The 18317-nt window shown below is 38.4% G+C and overlaps 1 protein-coding gene and 1 long non-coding RNA gene across 5 annotated transcripts; one reads left to right on the forward strand and one right to left on the reverse strand.

Annotated features, from left to right (window-relative positions):
* Positions 1-4504: 4504 nt before the first annotated feature.
* On the reverse strand, positions 4505-7599 carry LOC133716750 (uncharacterized). 4 transcript variants are annotated; one of them, XR_009849357.1, is made up of 8 exons: positions 7319-7599; positions 7132-7150; positions 6910-7036; positions 6550-6661; positions 6365-6446; positions 5641-5906; positions 5386-5501; positions 4505-4994 (listed from the first exon to the last, which is right to left on the reverse strand). It is a non-coding gene; the product is annotated as an uncharacterized LOC133716750 (long non-coding RNA). The 4 variants fall into 4 exon arrangements; XR_009849355.1 differs by having other exon boundaries at positions 4505-5501; positions 6365-6439; XR_009849354.1 differs by having other exon boundaries at positions 4505-5501.
* Positions 7600-8078: 479 nt separating this feature from the next.
* LOC133727192 (gibberellin-regulated protein 1-like) lies at positions 8079-9041 on the forward strand. The gene is made up of 2 exons (XM_062154810.1): positions 8079-8470; positions 8578-9041. The coding sequence occupies exons 1-2, from the start codon at positions 8332-8334 to the stop codon at positions 8757-8759; spliced, it is 321 nt and encodes a 106-aa protein (XP_062010794.1). The 5' UTR covers positions 8079-8331; the 3' UTR covers positions 8760-9041.
* Positions 9042-18317: the final 9276 nt, after the last annotated feature.

Consider the following 18317-nt stretch of genomic DNA (forward strand, 5'->3'; position numbering starts at 1 on the left):
GATCGGCGATCGGTGGTGGGAATCGGACGAGCAAGATTATTTGAATCTTGATGATTCAAATCAGGGGAAGAAGAAACCAGAAAATAAGAAGAAGAAAGAAAGAAGAATAAAGAAAAAAAGAAAAGAAAAGAAAGAAAGAATTTGAGGGTAAATCGGTCCTTTTGTCTTCATTAAGTGACTCACGTGCATCGCACGTGCAAAATTGGGAAAAATTCACCAACGGTGTCTGGACACTTAGGGACTTTCAGAATGATACCTGAACTTACAAAGTTATCAATGTGATACCTGGACTCATTTTTTCGTATCAATGTGATACCTACGGCCAATTTCCGTCACGGAGCCGTTACAGAAATTGGTCATAGGTACGACGTTGATACGAAAAAATGAGTCCAGGTATCACATTGATAACTTTGTAAGTTCAGGTATCATTCTGAAAGTCCCCTAAGTGTCCAGACACCGTTGGTGAATTTTTCAATTATGTGCAAATATGTGCAACTTTTCAATTAAGAAGAGCATATTTGATACAAATCAAGATAATAATTGGCAGACGGATGAGGTAGATGAAATCAAAAGGAACAAAAGCAATATAATAACTAGTACGTAGCAGTAAAATTATTGTGTTTGTATGCATTTGCGCCAATAGATTCAAAGAAGGTCCTTTGAAATACAAAAGTTTCTACCTAGCCTTTACTCCAATAATGGTATCAACGTGTGTTGGATCTGGTTGCTGGATTTGTTTATCAAAACAAGAAAATGTCTACACACACCCATCTCGATGGGTGTGAGAGCAGTGAGGAGTTATAATTTTTTATTTATTTTAAGAAAATAGTGGAGAGTTATAATAATATAATTGTGAGAGTGGGGAGTTTGAAATAATTATTTTCTTTTATTTATGTTTCTTTATTGTTTTATTTTGCTTTTTACATTTTTGTCTCTGATCTTAAAATGTGATCCATGATATTTTAATATTTGAGGGCTATAAAGGTAAAAAAAATTAATTTTGGTTAACAACACCTCTTCTCTTAATAATAGTATAGATTAAGGTTAAAGTTGGAAAATATGGGAAAATATTTTAAGTGCCGAGTGTATTTAGATATTTGTTGGATACATTTAGAAATATCCTAATGAAATTATATTAAACCCCCTCTAACCCCAATTATTGATACACTAATTATAGAGAATCATAGCAAAAAAGTTTGACGCAAACCAAGAACAAAGGAATAGCTCATGATCGCTAATCCAATGAAGATAATCGAGTCTTCGGTCTCCTCAGCACAGTTAATCTCTTGATGTAATTTGACTAATTTCTGTGTGGGCAAAATTACAAATTATTTATGTAAATATGTGTGTGTGCTCATGGCGGACGAATAACTTCCTAAAAGGAGATCTAAATCCAGCTGCAAACCTAATTTACATTTTACTCGACTTGCTTAGTAGACAAGCATTAGGTTCTAAGTCTTTTTGCAGCACAAACTATATGTCAAACAAAGACTTTTTTTCTTTTTCTTTTTGGTTACATGGGGGTCGTCTAAAAAGACCCGAAAACAAAAGAGACAGATTAACTAATAACTGAGACATTTCTATTTCTGGTAACTGCACACAAATCATCAAGGCAAACAAAGATATTGGATAAGAATCACATTGCAAAATGCCAAAATCTGATTACTTGTGATTCAAACTTAAAACAGGTAAGTTGCCACAACCATTTGGGCTTCTTTATGAGAGGAGCTCTGTTACGATGTAGAAGCAAGATGGCCAAGACGTAGTTTCTTTCGTTCGTTTCTTCTCTCCAAGGTCCATCAAGTGGAACTCTAACCCACCACAGTACAAGGCTTTCTTATAAAAAGCCCATCCAAGTCGTTTAAGTGATCAATGAAGGCTTTCTTATCATCTTCATCACAAAACACCAGAGTTTTATTCATCTCCGGCCTTCCAAGGAAATTGTATATAAACTGCATATAATCATCAATTACTTGTACTTTGTTTGTAAGTTGTCGTTGCTCCAATTAACAATACTTGAGAATAAATCAATAAATCACTCCGGGCGTCCTTGGTCCAATTAAGTAATTGTCGTTGTTCGTTCTAGCTGTCCCTTTGTCTAAGTAGGGGTTCAATATATAACAAAAATACACACACACACAATCAAATATATATATATATATATGATACTTTTTTTTGATCAGGTGAAATATCATTCATTAAAACTGCAATTACAACGTTGCCGCAATTACAGCACCCAAATACGGGCTTACAATCGAGTAAAGCAGCAACTGACTAGTACTGCGCATACTTACTCTGAAGACACTAAACTGGTATGTCAATGAATCCAACGACGAAGACTGAATTGGATGGCTAATAGAATTAGCTAGGCCAAAATAAGTCGCATTGACTGGGATGGGGTCAAGCCACAATAGATGACTATTGGGAGGGCCATCCCAAGATCTCCCGGAAACCTCAGCACAGGCTGATAATAAAATGCACGGCCAAAAGCCGGCAAAAGACTGGATCCTATGAACCCTAAACCAACCATCCAACTCAAACCATTCATCAGAATTAGGGCTACCACTTGGTTTGGTAATTACCAAACCGACCGAATACCGACCGATACTTTAGGTTTGGTCAACCGACTTTTTGGTAACCGAGACCAGTAAAACCGAAATCGAAAATTACCGAAAAAGTTGGTTTGGTTTTGGTAAATACCGAATCTACCGATTATCTAAATATTAACTTTATATACTATGGTTTTCAATACACATACATGTATATTAAGAAATAAACATAAAAGTTTTCATAATTGTTCATACATTACTCAATATACTACATAATTAATAGTACATGTATTTTGAGTAACCTAGTCCAAGATGGTTAAATAACCTAGTTTTATTGAAAATAGATAAAATTTGATGTCATATATACAAAAGAAAGCTATGATTAGTAGATGAATACAAAGTTTACGGTTATAAAATTGAAAAACCTAATTTTGTTCATTCTAATTTATATTACAAAGAATTATTTGTTCTAAAGTTGGTAATACCGAAAACCGAAATACCGAATTTGGTAGATATGATTAAAAATCAAAAATTTTGGTTGGTAATTGGTAGCTTAATTTTGAAACCGAAAGCTTTGGTTTTGAAGTTGGTAATACCTATAACCGATTCGAACCGACCGAGTGACAACCCTAGTCAGAATCCATGACACTAACCCTAACAAGTAGGGACTTATTAACACTGCAAAAAACTGAAAAACACAAACCAAACAAAACTAAAAACAAATAGAGGCCCAAATAGCCAGGCCCTATCACAAAGGCCCGGCCCAGCCACCACTCCCCACAAGACTCCAATGCCACAATCCACCAACGCATCACCGCGATCCACTAAGGCTGCCGCCTGTGCCTGCACGCTCCGCCGTCCCTCCACCTTGCACTGCCCCGCTGCCGCAACGCCATAGCACTGTCGCACCACAAAGCCAACCACACCAGAACCTGGCTGGCATGGAGTCCGAGATCGAACCTTGAGAAGAATCGGAACCCCACTGGGCTCGTCTCTTCCCTGAAATCGAGAACCCAGCCACAGCCCAGCATCCATCCTTAGCCGAGACACCTGCAACAACCGGCAAATCGAGCCCCGCCGGCAAATCGCACCACGCCGGAAGTCCTTGCCAGCTCTCACCCACTATTGACGAAGAAAGGAACCATATCGGTTATCTTCGCCACGATCCAAGCTAAAGCCGTCTACTTCCATCCCTGAGCCAGGCCTCCGCCATAGAGCCACACTGCTAGCCCCTGTTATCATCCTCTCCCGGACCGGAACGCAGCGACAGGGGCGCTGCCGGCGTTCGGCCGAGAGAGAGAGCGCTCTCGTTCTCACTGTTTTTCTCCACGTGTGAGGCGCGTTCTCTCACCCTAAACCTAGACGCCACTTGGCACGTACCAATATATATATATATATATATATATATATATATATATATATATATGATACTTTTGAATAGAAGTTTGCGATAAGAATTATTAATTTTGTCGATTCTTAATTAAAAATAGTAAAACTAGCTCAATTAACTGAAAATGTGTAAACTTTATATTATGTTAAGGGAAATTGATACTAATCAAATTGTTAAAAGTAATGAGTACGGTTTTTTATAATTAGTTAATTATTTATAGAAATAATTTTTATGGAAGGACATAAAGAATCAAACGTTGATCATTGTATTACATTTTGAAGAAATTCTTAGGTAAGACAAACTTACCAGTCACGTGGTATGTCCAGCCAATCATGTATCTCTATTTTTTAATTGTATTCCAAAACAACTCATGTTTAATTATAATGAAATACCCAAAACACCTCCCTGCGTAGGCAATGATTGGCTAGAGGTACCACCACGTGGCATGCCTGCCTTACCTAAGAATATCTCTACATTCTGAAATCAGACATTCGCAAAAAGATCAGTATGACAGACGAGAACCTTCTATACATACAGAAACATGTAGAGTACTCATAGTACACTACTAGAAATTTCCCCAAAGCACACTGATATGAATTAGTCCCTATTGGGACAAAGCACACTGATAATAGTGGCTAATGTCATTAGCCACCATGCAGCCACTAATGAGATATCAGTGCCCTCTATTGCAGGTGCTATTGGGGCAATCCACACTGTTAAAACAACAGTGGCATACCAAATCCCAATGCTGCATATAACCTTTTTCTCTCCCACTGTTATTGTATCAGTGTGTTTTCTCAATGCCACCAACATCAGTGGCAAAATTTGGGGAATATATAAAAAAAAAATAAGGCCAAAATGTATTGTATAATTCTAAAATATACTGTACAATTCATATACAACTTCAAATAAAATACAACATAAAAAAACATAAATCCCTTCATGTTCCTCCCCATAGCTGCATCTGCTACCTCTCCTCCAGCAACTTTTATATAATTCTGAATAAAATACTTGCAACAAACACAAGAATGAAACAGAGATATAAAGCAGCCAACCTAGCAAATTTATTCAATTCAATCAGTATCCAAAATTTAACATCTTAACAGCACATAACAAAAATTGTCCAAGGAAAATAATGAGTTCTTGTACACGAGGATTATAAAACTCCACATTGATAGCAAAACAAGATACTGAGAATAATATACTAGCCCCAAACCAAACAATCGACAACTAATGAATAGTAGCTAATACTCTAATATTCAACTGGATACATAAGTAGCTAATACTCTAATATAGTAGTGCAGGCTGGCAATAAGTACATATAAACACGAGATAAAACTGAAACTTAATTGTCCAGCATTAGCTATTTATATAGGTCTAATGAAGGAACCAAAAATATGATATAGAATTGTATTTGTAAAGAAAATATCAGGGTGTTTGGAATACCCAAGGAGGAAGACGTATTGCCCTGTCAAGTTGTCAATATTTCTCGTTCTCTGTAACAGCACAAGCTGAGGAAGGATAGCAACAGCTTCTAAAAATAATGAAAATGACCACATGACCTGGTTCATATTAATAGAATTTAGAAAACCAAAATTAGTGTACTGCAGCAATTTTCATGGCACAAGTTCTCTATGAGATGTAAAGAGAGACAGGAAGAACATATGACTACACAGAAACACAAAGAACAAGGAAACGAACCTCCTTGAAAGTGAACTTCTCATTGAATATTAGGGCCAAAACTAGACATGGTGCCAGTAGGAAATGATGGCGGAAGGTGTCTTGGTCTCTATCATAGGACCTGCGAACAATCCTGTGCTGCCTAATGTACCAAACAATTGAAAAATAACTCCCCTAGAATATTAGCTTCATGACGGTGTTATATAAATATATGAAATCGGTGAAAATGTCCAAGTAGCGAGTAACAAAAACAAGGGCATAGAGTTCTTGAGTCTTCAAAGAAACACCTGGATACAATAAACAACATCACAACAAATAAAAGAAGTTAAAAATTGGTGGTAGTAAGTAGTAACTAACCAAGTAAATTACCCAAGAAAGGGACACACACAGAAAGATGCAAAAGCTGCATCAGCCCCCACTAACCCAAATATTCAACGGCAAAAGATTCGCGTAATCCAATAAGTAATCAAAATTCAAACTTCAGCCCTCATTGTAAAGTACTAAAGAGATGCCATTTGTCCGAAAGTAGTAAACAATAACAACATTTTGGTTATTACATTGTTAACTGGACTAGAAGTTAACAATCACTGGTTGTAGTAGTAACAACTAACGAAACAGGGCCATTGTAGAACTTGAATACCAGCAAACAGTATACAAATAGATTCATTCTTGCAGAGCAATACAGACTATGCAAACAAAAGTTAAACAAAGAATTTCAACAAAAATTAAGCCGCATTATATCTACCTGCTCATCTGTCGTCTTACGCAAGGGTGAACCACCTCCTATAGAAGCATACCCTTCCTTGTTTAACATCAACCCCTGCAAACTATAATTAATTAATTTAACTACATCAATAAGGTCCTCACACAAAAGCACTATTATAAAAACTAAAGACAAATAAACAAACAATAGGTTCTAATAACTTTTACCTTTCCAACAACTGCATTCGAAATAGATAACAAATGTAAACTTCAATATAACAGCAAAAGAGACATGAAGTTCCAGATTTTGCAATAATTCTCAAGTTCTTGATCAAGCCACCTGATGAAGAAGACTCAGATATGTTAAGCAAGGAGTACGCATGAAAGTAATTACGAATAGAGGCTGAGAGAAGCATTCAAAAAACTAAACTAGTCCCAAGAGATTAAAATTTCACAATTCTTAACTTACTAAAACACCCAAACTGAAAATTAACAAAATCCCACCACATAAGACCCAGAAAAGCCATAAATTGATAGATCGGGTATGTTAGCGAGCTACTGATGTACGAATAGTCCTCAATCATTCACCTTAAGGCCTTCAAAGTAAAGGGGACGGTGACGCATGTCGCGTATCCGGCGATATCGAACCTGGGAAGTTGGGGGCGTTTGTAGATCTGAGTCTTCCAGGTTTGAAACGACGTCAAACAACCAAAACCTATAAATCAAAAATGGGAAAGTAAGTATCTCTGCAATTACTTTACCCCAAGTATTCAGATGTCAAAACAAAATCAAACAACTCAAAGTTAATACCTCGCCTAGACCTGCAAATCTGCAATCGAACAAGAAACCAAGCCCAGAAGGCCGGAGAAGTCGCCGGCAGCAAGGAACAGCGACGTAGGCAGAAACAATTCAAAAAACCAAAATGTCAAAACTCGATCTAATTGGAAAACTAATCGTACTGGGGTGTAAAGCATGACGAGGAGGTGAGGTTTCATACCTCAGGTGGCCCAAACGGTGGCCGGAAATTGCAGAGCTCTTCGGAGAAGTCTCGGAGCTTTCAGTCGTCGAGTCTCCTTCTCCGTTCAGTGCATGTACGATCCAAGCATAGGAGGTTTGTGGCGACAGCGATACGAAGACGATGCTGGTGGTCCGCCGCTGTGCCGTGGCCGGAAGGAGTGGCGCCGGTCGGGTCGTGCTTCGGGTCTGAGAGCACCGAGCTCTCGGGCTCTCTCTCTCTCGAGCTTACTCTCTCTCCCTCTCTCTTTGATCCGATCAACAACTATATTCAAATTGGTCCATTTAACAATGGACGGCCCCATTTAACAATGGACGACCCAGATCAAGCGGTGAGTGGATCCATGGCTCACATCGCTCCACCAAATTTCCATTTCTTAATTTCTTTTCTCATTCCCACTAATAACAGTAGCAGGAGCAAAACAAGCCACTGAGGTTTTATAACGGTGTGAAACTGTTTCAAAATGGCACTGATCGATTATGGTGGCTACTAGTTAGTCCCTATTGGGGAAATTTCTAGTAGTGGTACTTGTTTATACGTATGGATCAAGAGGCCCTTACTAGAACTGGGCGGGCCATATACACACAAAAAGTGAGCTTCACTACATGCTAGCTATAGCTCGGTAGATTCAAATTAATCAAACTAATGTAATCACTAATCATCATAGAGAGAGAGAGAGAGAGAGAGAAGAAGGCATTTGTTGAAACATTATGAGTTGGGGGCAGTCTGGCATTTCAGTACTATGACCTTCACCGAGACCCCTTGAACTGTGAAAACAAACCATAGAATAATTGCAACTGGGCACCAGACAGCGAGGCACTGATAGTCCCACCCGCCCTTGCTTGAACCTCAAGCACTACTGTGTCACTGACTACCCTCACCCTCTTCTCTCTATAAATACACACACTATCAGACTCATCTCTCTCACTACTCTCTCATCGACCATATATTTCAGGCACTTCATCATCTTCATATCCCTCTTCTCTATCAGTAACATGGGAGCCTTGTCGAGAACGCTGATGGCTTCACTGGTTCTCTCTTTTCTGCTAATTCTCCTTCTGGCCGAAGCAGATCACCAGACCGTCATGGACCTCAATCACGCTGCAGCTCCCAGCCCCTTACCCCCCACCATAGGTACTTAAAGTTTATATAGCTCTATCGATCTCAGAACAGGCTAGCTTTTAATGTATGACTGTACATATTAGACGTAACCCTAACGTACGTGTGAATTGATAATGCAGATTGTGGAGTGGCTTGTAATGGAAGGTGCAAACTATCGTCCCGGTCACGCCTGTGCAAAAGGGCGTGCGGAAGTTGCTGTAACAAGTGCAACTGTGTTCCTCCGGGCACTGCCGGCAACTTGGATGCTTGCCCTTGCTACGCTAATCTCACCACCCACAACCAAACCCGCAAATGCCCTTAATTAATCTATTTTGTTTAAATTAATTTAAGTACATGCATATATATGCTTGCTCATATGCTAGCTTTTGCTGTCAGCTTGATCAATCATATATATGGTTGTCTTCCACCAGAATAAAGTTGATGTTCATATCACAAACTTGTACCTTTATCTTCTTTTTTTTGGTCGAAAAACTTGTACCTTTATCATTATTGAGATATAATGTTGTAGGCCTTCATGTGTAATATTAGCTTTTGTATTTCTCCGTTATGAGTTTCAATATTATGTAATAAAGCATTTTTTTAAGTCCATTGTCGATCTGATGATTATTGAGTACACACATAATTTCTTTCTTCTTTTTCTTCTTCAAAATGGAGCGGTCACCAACTGATATATATCAAGTATATAGAAGCTATAGCCTAAGTACTTGCTACTTTCTGAATTGGTTTTCCTTAATCCCACTTGTACTAGTATTAAATTGGTTATATATGTTGTGCACATATGAGAGAACTCAGATTTTTTCCAAAAGTAGTTTAATCACAATACGACAGGGTTCAAAGCTCAATATATAGCAAGTACAAGAATCATCATATATATATATATATATATATATATATATATATATATATATATATATTATATTTTGAACAAGTAACAGAGTAGATCTAGTGTGAATCTGAAAAAACGATTAAATTTGGTTGCGGTAGGTTTAGGATGCTGCTGACGGTCAAATGATCAATATGAGCTGTGCTTATTCTCCCCCATCCAAGTTTAAGAAAGAAATTGATCGATGGCCTCTGAGAAACCAATGACTTTCCAAGCTGGCCGGCCTTCCCACCAAGTTTCCTCATCTCGCTTTGGAGGTACGTACAATTATTGGAAGAGCATGATTGAGCAAAAAAGAAAAAGAAAAAACACATTGTTGGAACTTGGAAGCTTCTCTCTTGTTGCAAGTTCAAACTTCAAAGACTCCTTGCGGGAGCCCATGGTTACCTCGGGTTTGGAGGCTCGGATAACTTCAAAGACCCCTACGTCCAACTTTTTACTTTTTTAGACTTTACTCTTGTAGTTTACATGTGTTGTGGACTTGTGGTAAAGGAATAATTCACTACTACAGAAATTGAAACAGACGACGGGCAAAAACTGTCGTCTGATATGGATGCTGACCGTCGTATATCGAGGCGCCGTCTGATGAAGGTCGATTGTAGGGAACCGTCGTGTGAAGGGATCGGCAGCATGTCGGCAGCATGGCGGCAGCATGTCGGCAGCCTATCGACAGCATTAGCTGTTGCATGACTGTTCTTCAGACGTCGGGCGACTTTAGAAACTGTTGTGTGATTGCAATTCAGATGTCGCTTTATTTTATGCCCGTTGTGTGACTTTCATTCAGACGACAGTTTTTCAAAGTATCCATTATCTATTTTACATTCAGATGACAGTTTTTATTTTTGGGTCATTGTGACTATTGTGCACATACGACAGTTTTTTTGTGGTTATTGTTGTCCTAATAGAATGATTCAATGCATTGTATATGCTGAAACTGAAATGATCAAAATGATCAAATTAACAATAGCTGATCAATATATAGAAGAAATTGTTATAATCCACATTATGCAACCAAATTGATTGTGCAAAGGTAATCTTTCATCTACAAAAGGAGTACATCTAATACTACTCTCCTAGCAATATACATCGAGAAGTTTACTTAAGGAGTCTAGCTTTGCAAGCTTTGCTGCTCTCATGGCCTCATTGGAGTCTAGCTTTAGAAGTGTTTGTAGGAGCTTTTTGCTATCTTTCTGTAGTTCCAGCTGCATATGGATCAATAGTTCACTGAGGGGTACACATGCCAAAACAGAAACACTGCAATTCAATTATACCCTTTCTCACCAGTCAATGCTAGGATCACGTACCTGAGATTAGAAAACACATTGTAACAAACACAATTAACTTTCTCGGCAAAGCAGCTACAATTTGTCTGAGCTGATAATACATAATGAAAAATGATATATATTAAGACTAAACTAGTAAGCACTCTGTACAGAATTTGTTGAAATTGTAATAGATGAAAAATAAAGCTGGTTCCGGTCTTAGCAAAACCTACTGTCACAATAAAATCTGTAAACACTAATTCTTTTACAAGAGTTTCTTCTCTTAAACAGACCTGGTAAAAGATGGCTAAAAATAAACCATTTTCCAGGCGCAGCAAAGCAAACTAACATGCCATACCTCTTCATGGAATTTAGACTGACACCCAGGATCCACTATCAACGCATCTCCACACGTGACAAAACCATTCTTTCCAGAATCATTTGGAACATTTTTAGGTGCAAAAACAACCAGGTTTGTTGTACGAAAAGGTTTTCCTGTCCTGCTTCCCATAGGTACAAGCACAACACCAGGAGGGTACTCCTAAATTGAAAATAAATTTTTACTCCTTAATTCTATAAGACCACAAACAAAGATATGAATCTGTTATGCTTGATAAAAATTGTGCAGTAAAATAAAACAACAGAACCAGTACTTGAACACCATGGTTATCAGATTCGCAAACTTATTTTCTCAGTAGAGCTGTTAAATCAGATATTGAAGGTCAAAATGCATCTAATCAAGGAGAATGAAATAAGCCAGGACAGTTCACCAAACGGTTCCCTCAAGTTCAATAGCTGGTGAGTGGGTTTTAATTTCAATAAAAAGAGGAAAGGTAAACATAGGCCATTATAAGCAATTCTAATAACATCCGGATTATTACAAGGTTCCTTATGAATGCTTCCAAGTACATCCATCCTTGAAGCTTATTAAAGCATACTCAATCCATCTAGAAATGCAATAGGCAAACCTGGTAATTAAGGTAAGGTCGATGGGATCTGCAACTCTCTTGTTTGTGCAAATTCATTTGGAAGCCCAGCAACTATCAAAGGCCCCACACACTCACATCTTGGTTTCACTTCCTGAAGCCAGCTTAGACAGCTTTCGACCGACATCCACTTACACGTCTCTGCATGTTTACATTTAACATAAGTCCCACATATCTTACCAAAACAACATATTTTTCACCATTTTTTTATTTCTCCTAGAGCCTTCGATTTATATTAAGTACAGGCAATAGGATATTAACTGCAGTAGCACCAGCTACATTTGACCAAAGGCAATAGGATAATTAAAAATTACTAGAAAACAAAATCATCATATCAATCTAGTACAAAACCATCCAAGCCACTATCGAACTCAATTTCTAATATTGTTCAATAATTCAAGGCTTCCTCCAATCTGATTTGATAGAAAATTTTCAAAGCTGCCTAAGTTCCAATCTTGAATGCTAATGCTTAAATTTTCACAACATAAATAATGCTTCTTTTGTAAAAGTTTCGTTCTTAAATTTCATGGCTTTGACCATATGGGATTCTGAACAATTCCAGTTCATTAAAAAAATCAAAATCCCTCTAAAGACAGGCAATGGTTCCTTCGGGAGCAAATCAAAGACTAATAAAACTGAACTGTGCAATTTTGGAAACTGGGTTTAATCCAGAAGTAGCTAAAGCTGCTGAGTTTGCTCCAAGAAGGTAGAGAAAGCCTTACCTTCCAAAGAAGCAGCTTTAGTTGTGAAGGAGCTCAACACAGTGCCTCTACGTGATACCCATTTCTGGTTTTCAAGTTTCTTGTTCAGTAATTCTAGTATACAACCATGAACTGTTGCAGAAGCACAACAATACCGAATTACCCACAAAAATATATTAGGCAGAAACATCAGACAGTTCCAAGATTGACCCAAACCAGCAACAATTCATTATGTTATTCTAGAATTGGTCTCATCTATAGCTAAATCTGATTGATGAATACAACAGCAGATAACAAACACAGTTGATGATGCATGAGAAAGCAGACCTATATATGCTTCGAAGTAGCCATTCAAATAATTAATGAAACTAATTAGTCAAGCAAATTTCACAAAAACTGAGCAAATGGAACAACAAAAACATATATATAACAAGAGAAGAATGAACAAATAGACCGCCATGAAAAGACAGAGCACTGAGTGGATGCCTATTTGAGGATTTGAGCTTAAACCATTTCTGGGGCGCATCTGAGAGACCCATTTGGGGAAGTTCCTTCTCTTATGAAATCTTGAATACCCAGAAAGAAAAGCGAATCAAAATTAGTTCTTGAGCCCAAAAAGAAAAACGAATCAATACGGTACGAAATCCACATAAATTCGTGTAGTACCAAATTACAATCAAAGATCAACACAATCGATGAGCATGAGAGAGGAGAGGGGAGACAACTGCGGATAATGGCAACATGAAAATCAGAAATAATGGAGAGGTTACCACAGATGCGAAGTATCTCGAGATCCAACTCTAACAAAGATTCAATTGGGGACATTTACCTTTCGGGAGAGAATCAGTTGCGATGGGGTTCTTCGTCATCTATGCTAGGCACCGACTCGATCTTCTTGACCCGTTCATGGGGTCAAAGGAGCTCGAGCTTCGGGTTTTTCTGCAAACATATATAGAGAGGTTGCTTTGGATTATGTAAGAGAAAGAGGACTCGAAGAATTGGAGAAGAGGGGGCTCTCTCCGGTCTGTTTTGAAGCGAGAGTGATGGGATGAATTCACCATCCATCCTATGAGGTGGAAACTGGTTTGGTTGTCGGGGAGAGGAGAGAGAAGAGAGGTCCAAGGTTTCAAAATGATGGATTTGGGGTCTAGGGGTAGAAGATAGAGGGAAAGAGGAGAGAGGAGAGAGGTCTAGGTTTTAGATCTGATGGATTTTGACACTGTCGAGAACAAAGAGATATGCTGGTTGAAGTGAGGAGGCACTGATAGCTGTGGGTTTTGGTTATGGGTCTGTGTCGAGAGAGAGAGTGAGGCGCTGTCGAGAGATTGAGGAGCTGCGGGTATTTTTGTTATTGTTTTGCTCGAGTGTCGAGGCTTCAAGCCCGGCTATATCAATTTGGACAAAGACTCACACGACAGAATTTTATAAAAATGTGGTCTGAATGCAACCATTTTAAATTTGGAATTTGTCTCCAATCAATTTGATTTCTCTCTTTGGGGAGGTAGAGAAAAATGGTGATGGGAAATCTCCCTCCTTCAGCCAAACATATTGATCAGACCACAGTTTTATTATTTTTTGTCGTATGATCAATACATGTTGGGGGGAAATTTTGGGGTTTGAGATGGGGTTTGGCACCACTTACATGGTGGGAAACTTGCCGCTCGATTTTTTAAGCGTCACACAACGGTTTTTTCCTTAAACGCCGTCTGAACTAATTCACAAGTCCATATCAGACGACAAATTTTGTAAAACCGACGTCTGAAAAAATAAAAATCAATCAGACGACGGAAAATTATGATGCGTCGTGTGAGAGGTGTCGTCTGATTGAATTTTTGTAGTAGTGATTTATCATTGTTTCATAAGAAACTGTCTACTTAGAGCAAATCCACCTGTAGTCAAGAAATGTCAAGGTCGAAAAGTCAAGAAACTGTTCACTGCCACTGGACATGGGTTTCCACCCGTTCCGTTTCTTGACCAGTCAGGTTTACTGTTCATTGATTTTTTTTATTTTATTTTTTTGGAAAATTGAAATAGATTTGATGTAAATAGATGGTAATAATGGAGATTTATGGATAATTAATGTCAAATACAACTTTTATTTCATAAAATTTATGCTTACATAAATGAAGAACTAGGAATAAGTACAATACAATTACACAACATGCATAATCACCTAATTATTCCAATCATGATCCTCATCCTCTCTAGGAATCCAATTTGTGTTTGAAGGGTCATCATTAAGGTTAGGGTTGGTGGAATCACCCGTAGAGAAAGGTGAAAATTGTGGTTGTGTAGGATATCCGCCGGGGTAAGGTGGTTGCGGATAGAATCCACCGGGGTAAGGGGGTTGTGGGAATCTACCGGTGAAGGGATCGAGGTTGTGGGAATCCATCGGGGCAAGGTACGTGGTCGTGGGTATGCACCGGGGTAAGGTGGTTGTGGGTATGCACCAAGGTAAGGAGGTTGTGGGTATGCACCAGGGTAAGGAGGTTATAGGTATGCACCACCAAAATTTGGTTGTGGGAATGCACCACCAAAATTGGGTTGCGGATAGTATCCACCCATAGAAGGTGGCATCTGCTCGCCAAGATCTTCTCTCTCCGCTATCTTCTTTTTCCTTCTTGACCAATAACGCTTTTTAGTTGGCGTCATATGACTTGTATCAATCTCCATAATACGCTATTCCCTCTCTTTAATTCGGTCTTCCCTCTCTTGAAATAGGAATGCCTCTTTTCGCATATCCATTTGTAATCGGATACAATCTCGTTGATTTTCCTCTTGGAGACTTCGAGCGAATTCCTCATCGAGTTTTTTCTTGCCAGCGGTTGCCTCTATTTGGTTGTTCGCTATACTCTCGACAGCGATTGACAAATGACTTTGATCTTTCGCTGCCTTCTTTCCTTTCCGAATTGCTTCTTTCGCAGCCTTCCTTCCTTGAGGTCTCACATTAGGATTTGCAGTTTCACCTGCAATTACCTCATCTACATCCATGTCCAAGTTGATGGGAGAATTTTCAGCAATTGGTTGTGTGTGCGTATGTTGACTTCCTTCATTTGATGTTCCTCCGGATGTTATGGCTAGGGATGTCTTTAAATTGTGCAAAGCCCTCCACAACAGCGTAACTATCAAAACTCTGAAACAGGTGTCTTATGGTCCTCCCTTTTCTCTTCATCCCGAAATGCCACAATTTATGTGCTTCATCTTGCTACGTAATTAAAAAAATTAATAAAAAATGCAATTAGTACAAATATAAACGCTATTATGAAGGGTCATCTATTATAAAGGTCATAATTTTAATAAGAAAGTATCTCACCGTTTTACAATAAAAATCAATAAGTACAAATATAAACATCGTTGTAATTACATCATTATTTATCAACTAATTATTTTAATTGTAACGAAAAGCAATTACTACAATTAAAACGATATTATAATTACTACATTATTTATCATGTAATATTTTACTATAATGTATCAACAAATTAAATGATTTATCAACAAATACATACCTCATCAACCGCATTCGAACCGCTCTTGTACCAATTTTTCGCTTGCCTTAATGCATAATGCCACTCAAATAGTTCAACCTTCAAAATTTTCTACCTCCCCTGCAAAGAGGAAGCTGATCGGCTATTGAGCCAATTTGCGACAAAGTGTCGCTTCACGCGCATCCATAAGTCGTTTTTTTTTTTTTCTGATTTGTGCCCACAGCCGGACATTGGCTTACAGCTTTCCAAGACTTGCACAATTGAACATCTTCCTCATCCGTCCATCTCCTTTTCTCTTCGGTATTATCATCTTCACTTTGATCTCCCACGTGTCCGGCCACTGGATGTGTGTTTCCCCTTTGTTCGGCCATATTGGATATAAACAATTTTGGATGATGAGAGCTATATGAAGAGGAGGAAGGTGTAACTATGAAGTATAATTTTCTGGGTGTGAGATGTAAAGAAAATGGTAGGTATTTATAGAGAAATATTTAGAATTTTTTACAATTTTTTTCTTACCGTTACCTATATAATCATACATATTAATTATATACCATCAGATCTTCACATCAATTGCAACCAACAGCCAAGATTAATTGACCATTGGTTTTAAAATTCCAAAAGCCCAACAGATGACTGCCACGTCCCTGCAGCTGTCCCTCCCCTTGGCGCTACGCGACAAAAATGGCGTCTCCCTCACACGTGAAGCAGCTCAGCACTACGCGACAAAAAAACGGCTCCTTCACGCGCGTCTGCACCATTCAGCCTCTCCCCTCCTTCGGCTGACGTCACCCACGTTGCTTCTTGGGCCAAGCTGGCAACTTCTTTGTTAACGTTAGTGATCCGTGGGGATCTCTAGTTAGCTATAAATAAAGAGAGAGAGAGAGAGAGATTGACACAAGATGTATAGTGGTTCGCCTCCGCATGAGCGGGAGACTACGTCCACTTGAAAGCTTATACTAGTGTGTTGAGCCTTGCGGCCCAAGAGGGATTACAAAGTATGTAATGGGATGGATGAATGTGTTGAGTTGTGGGAGGAGGCATTCCTTTTATAGATGAAGGAATGCATCTCCTTTACTTGTTATTCGATGTGGGACAAGCAAAGTTACTATTCTAGTCTATTTAACATGTAAAAAGCTATGTTATGGAGGCATGTTGGCAAGGGCGGGAAGGTGGCTTCCCGGTGGCGGATTTGCGACTTCCGGATACCGCCGCGTAGCCTGAACATAGGGCTACACGATGCATGTCTCGGTTGGGCCTTGCCATGTCTTTTGGATGTCCCAAAGTGGGTGTTACTTATGCTTGGTGACGTAGTAAATACTCCATATTATTGGAGGTATGTACATTCTTCGACTGGGCAAGAATTCTGTCAACCCCTTGCCCTATTTCTTGGACTAGGTCAAGAAAATCTAAATCTTGGTTGGTCAAGGACAAACCGGTGGAAGCCACAATTTGGTGTTTGAAGGTAACCACCTCACCAAATCCATGCTTTGCCCGGTCAAAGAGGAACCAGTGGACTTGCTCTTATTGATCGATTTTCTACACAGCGAGGTCAAGAGGTCAAGCAACAGTGGCAAATGTGTTTTGGTAAAGTACATATTGAATACTTTTGCCGACGACTCCTCGATGATAAAAGTCTATTTCTATTTTCTTTTTCAATTTTTTTTATTAACTTTTTACATGAAACAATAAAGTAAGCCGTGCATCTTAGGCGAGAATCATTACGTAATGATACTGGTTACTTTAAAATAAAATAATGAAAAGAATTCCACAACCCCTGTTCGTTGTGTTGAAGGAAATGTTGATAGAAAAAGAAACATGCTACTTGTGGACAACTATAAGGATTATTCATTAGATCTCTTCATTTAAAGAAGTAAAATTTCACTATCAATGATATCCAATTGAGTCGTTCTTTCAAATTGTTCGGCCACGAGACCATTGCATTACACAAGACGTTCTTAACGCCTTTGGACTTTTCTGATTTGGATATATAAAAAAGAAAAAAACATAAAAGCCGTTCCAAATCAACAAATGGTGCATCCTTTTGCTTTTGGCAAGAGATCTCAATTGTATTTGCTTTCGAGACGTTCTCAATGCTTTAAGTCCTTTGTGATTTGGATATATAAAAAAGAAAAAAGAAAAATGTAAAAGCCTTTTCAAATCACCAAATGACGCATCCTTTTGTTTTTGGTAAGAAATCTCAATGGTTCTAAATGTCTCTAAACTTTTGTGATTTGGATATATAAAAAAGAAAAAGAAAAACATAAAAGCCTTTCCAAATCAACAAACGAACACATCCTTTTGCTTTTGGTAAAAAATCACAATTTGTATTTTCTTTCTCAATCAAAAAAATCTATGAAATGTATACCTGGGAAAGCATCAAGCAGTCAAACTTTTAGGAAAAGAAAGAAATTATTTTGCTTTGGGTTAGCACTAACGGCTTAATTAACCTAATCCAGAAGGCCTCACAGGCCCATTAAAATTGGAAGATTAATGTCCAAAAAGAGAAGCGAGGCGGTAGCTATTCAAATAAAATAAA

This window comes from Rosa rugosa, chromosome 1 (assembly GCF_958449725.1).
Source record: "Rosa rugosa chromosome 1, drRosRugo1.1, whole genome shotgun sequence".
Classification (NCBI taxonomy): Eukaryota; Viridiplantae; Streptophyta; class Magnoliopsida; order Rosales; family Rosaceae; genus Rosa; species Rosa rugosa.

What these genes read in the sequence shown, in the direction of transcription:
- LOC133727192 (XM_062154810.1), top strand. Translation starts at nt 8,332, where the DNA reads ATGGGAGCCTTGTCGAGAACGCTGATGGCTTCACTGGTTCTCTCTTTT. An exon ending in CCCCTTACCCCCCACCATAG is followed by an intron (nt 8,471 to 8,577) that starts GTACTTAAAGTT and finishes TTGATAATGCAG; the next exon opens with ATTGTGGAGTGGCTTGTAAT.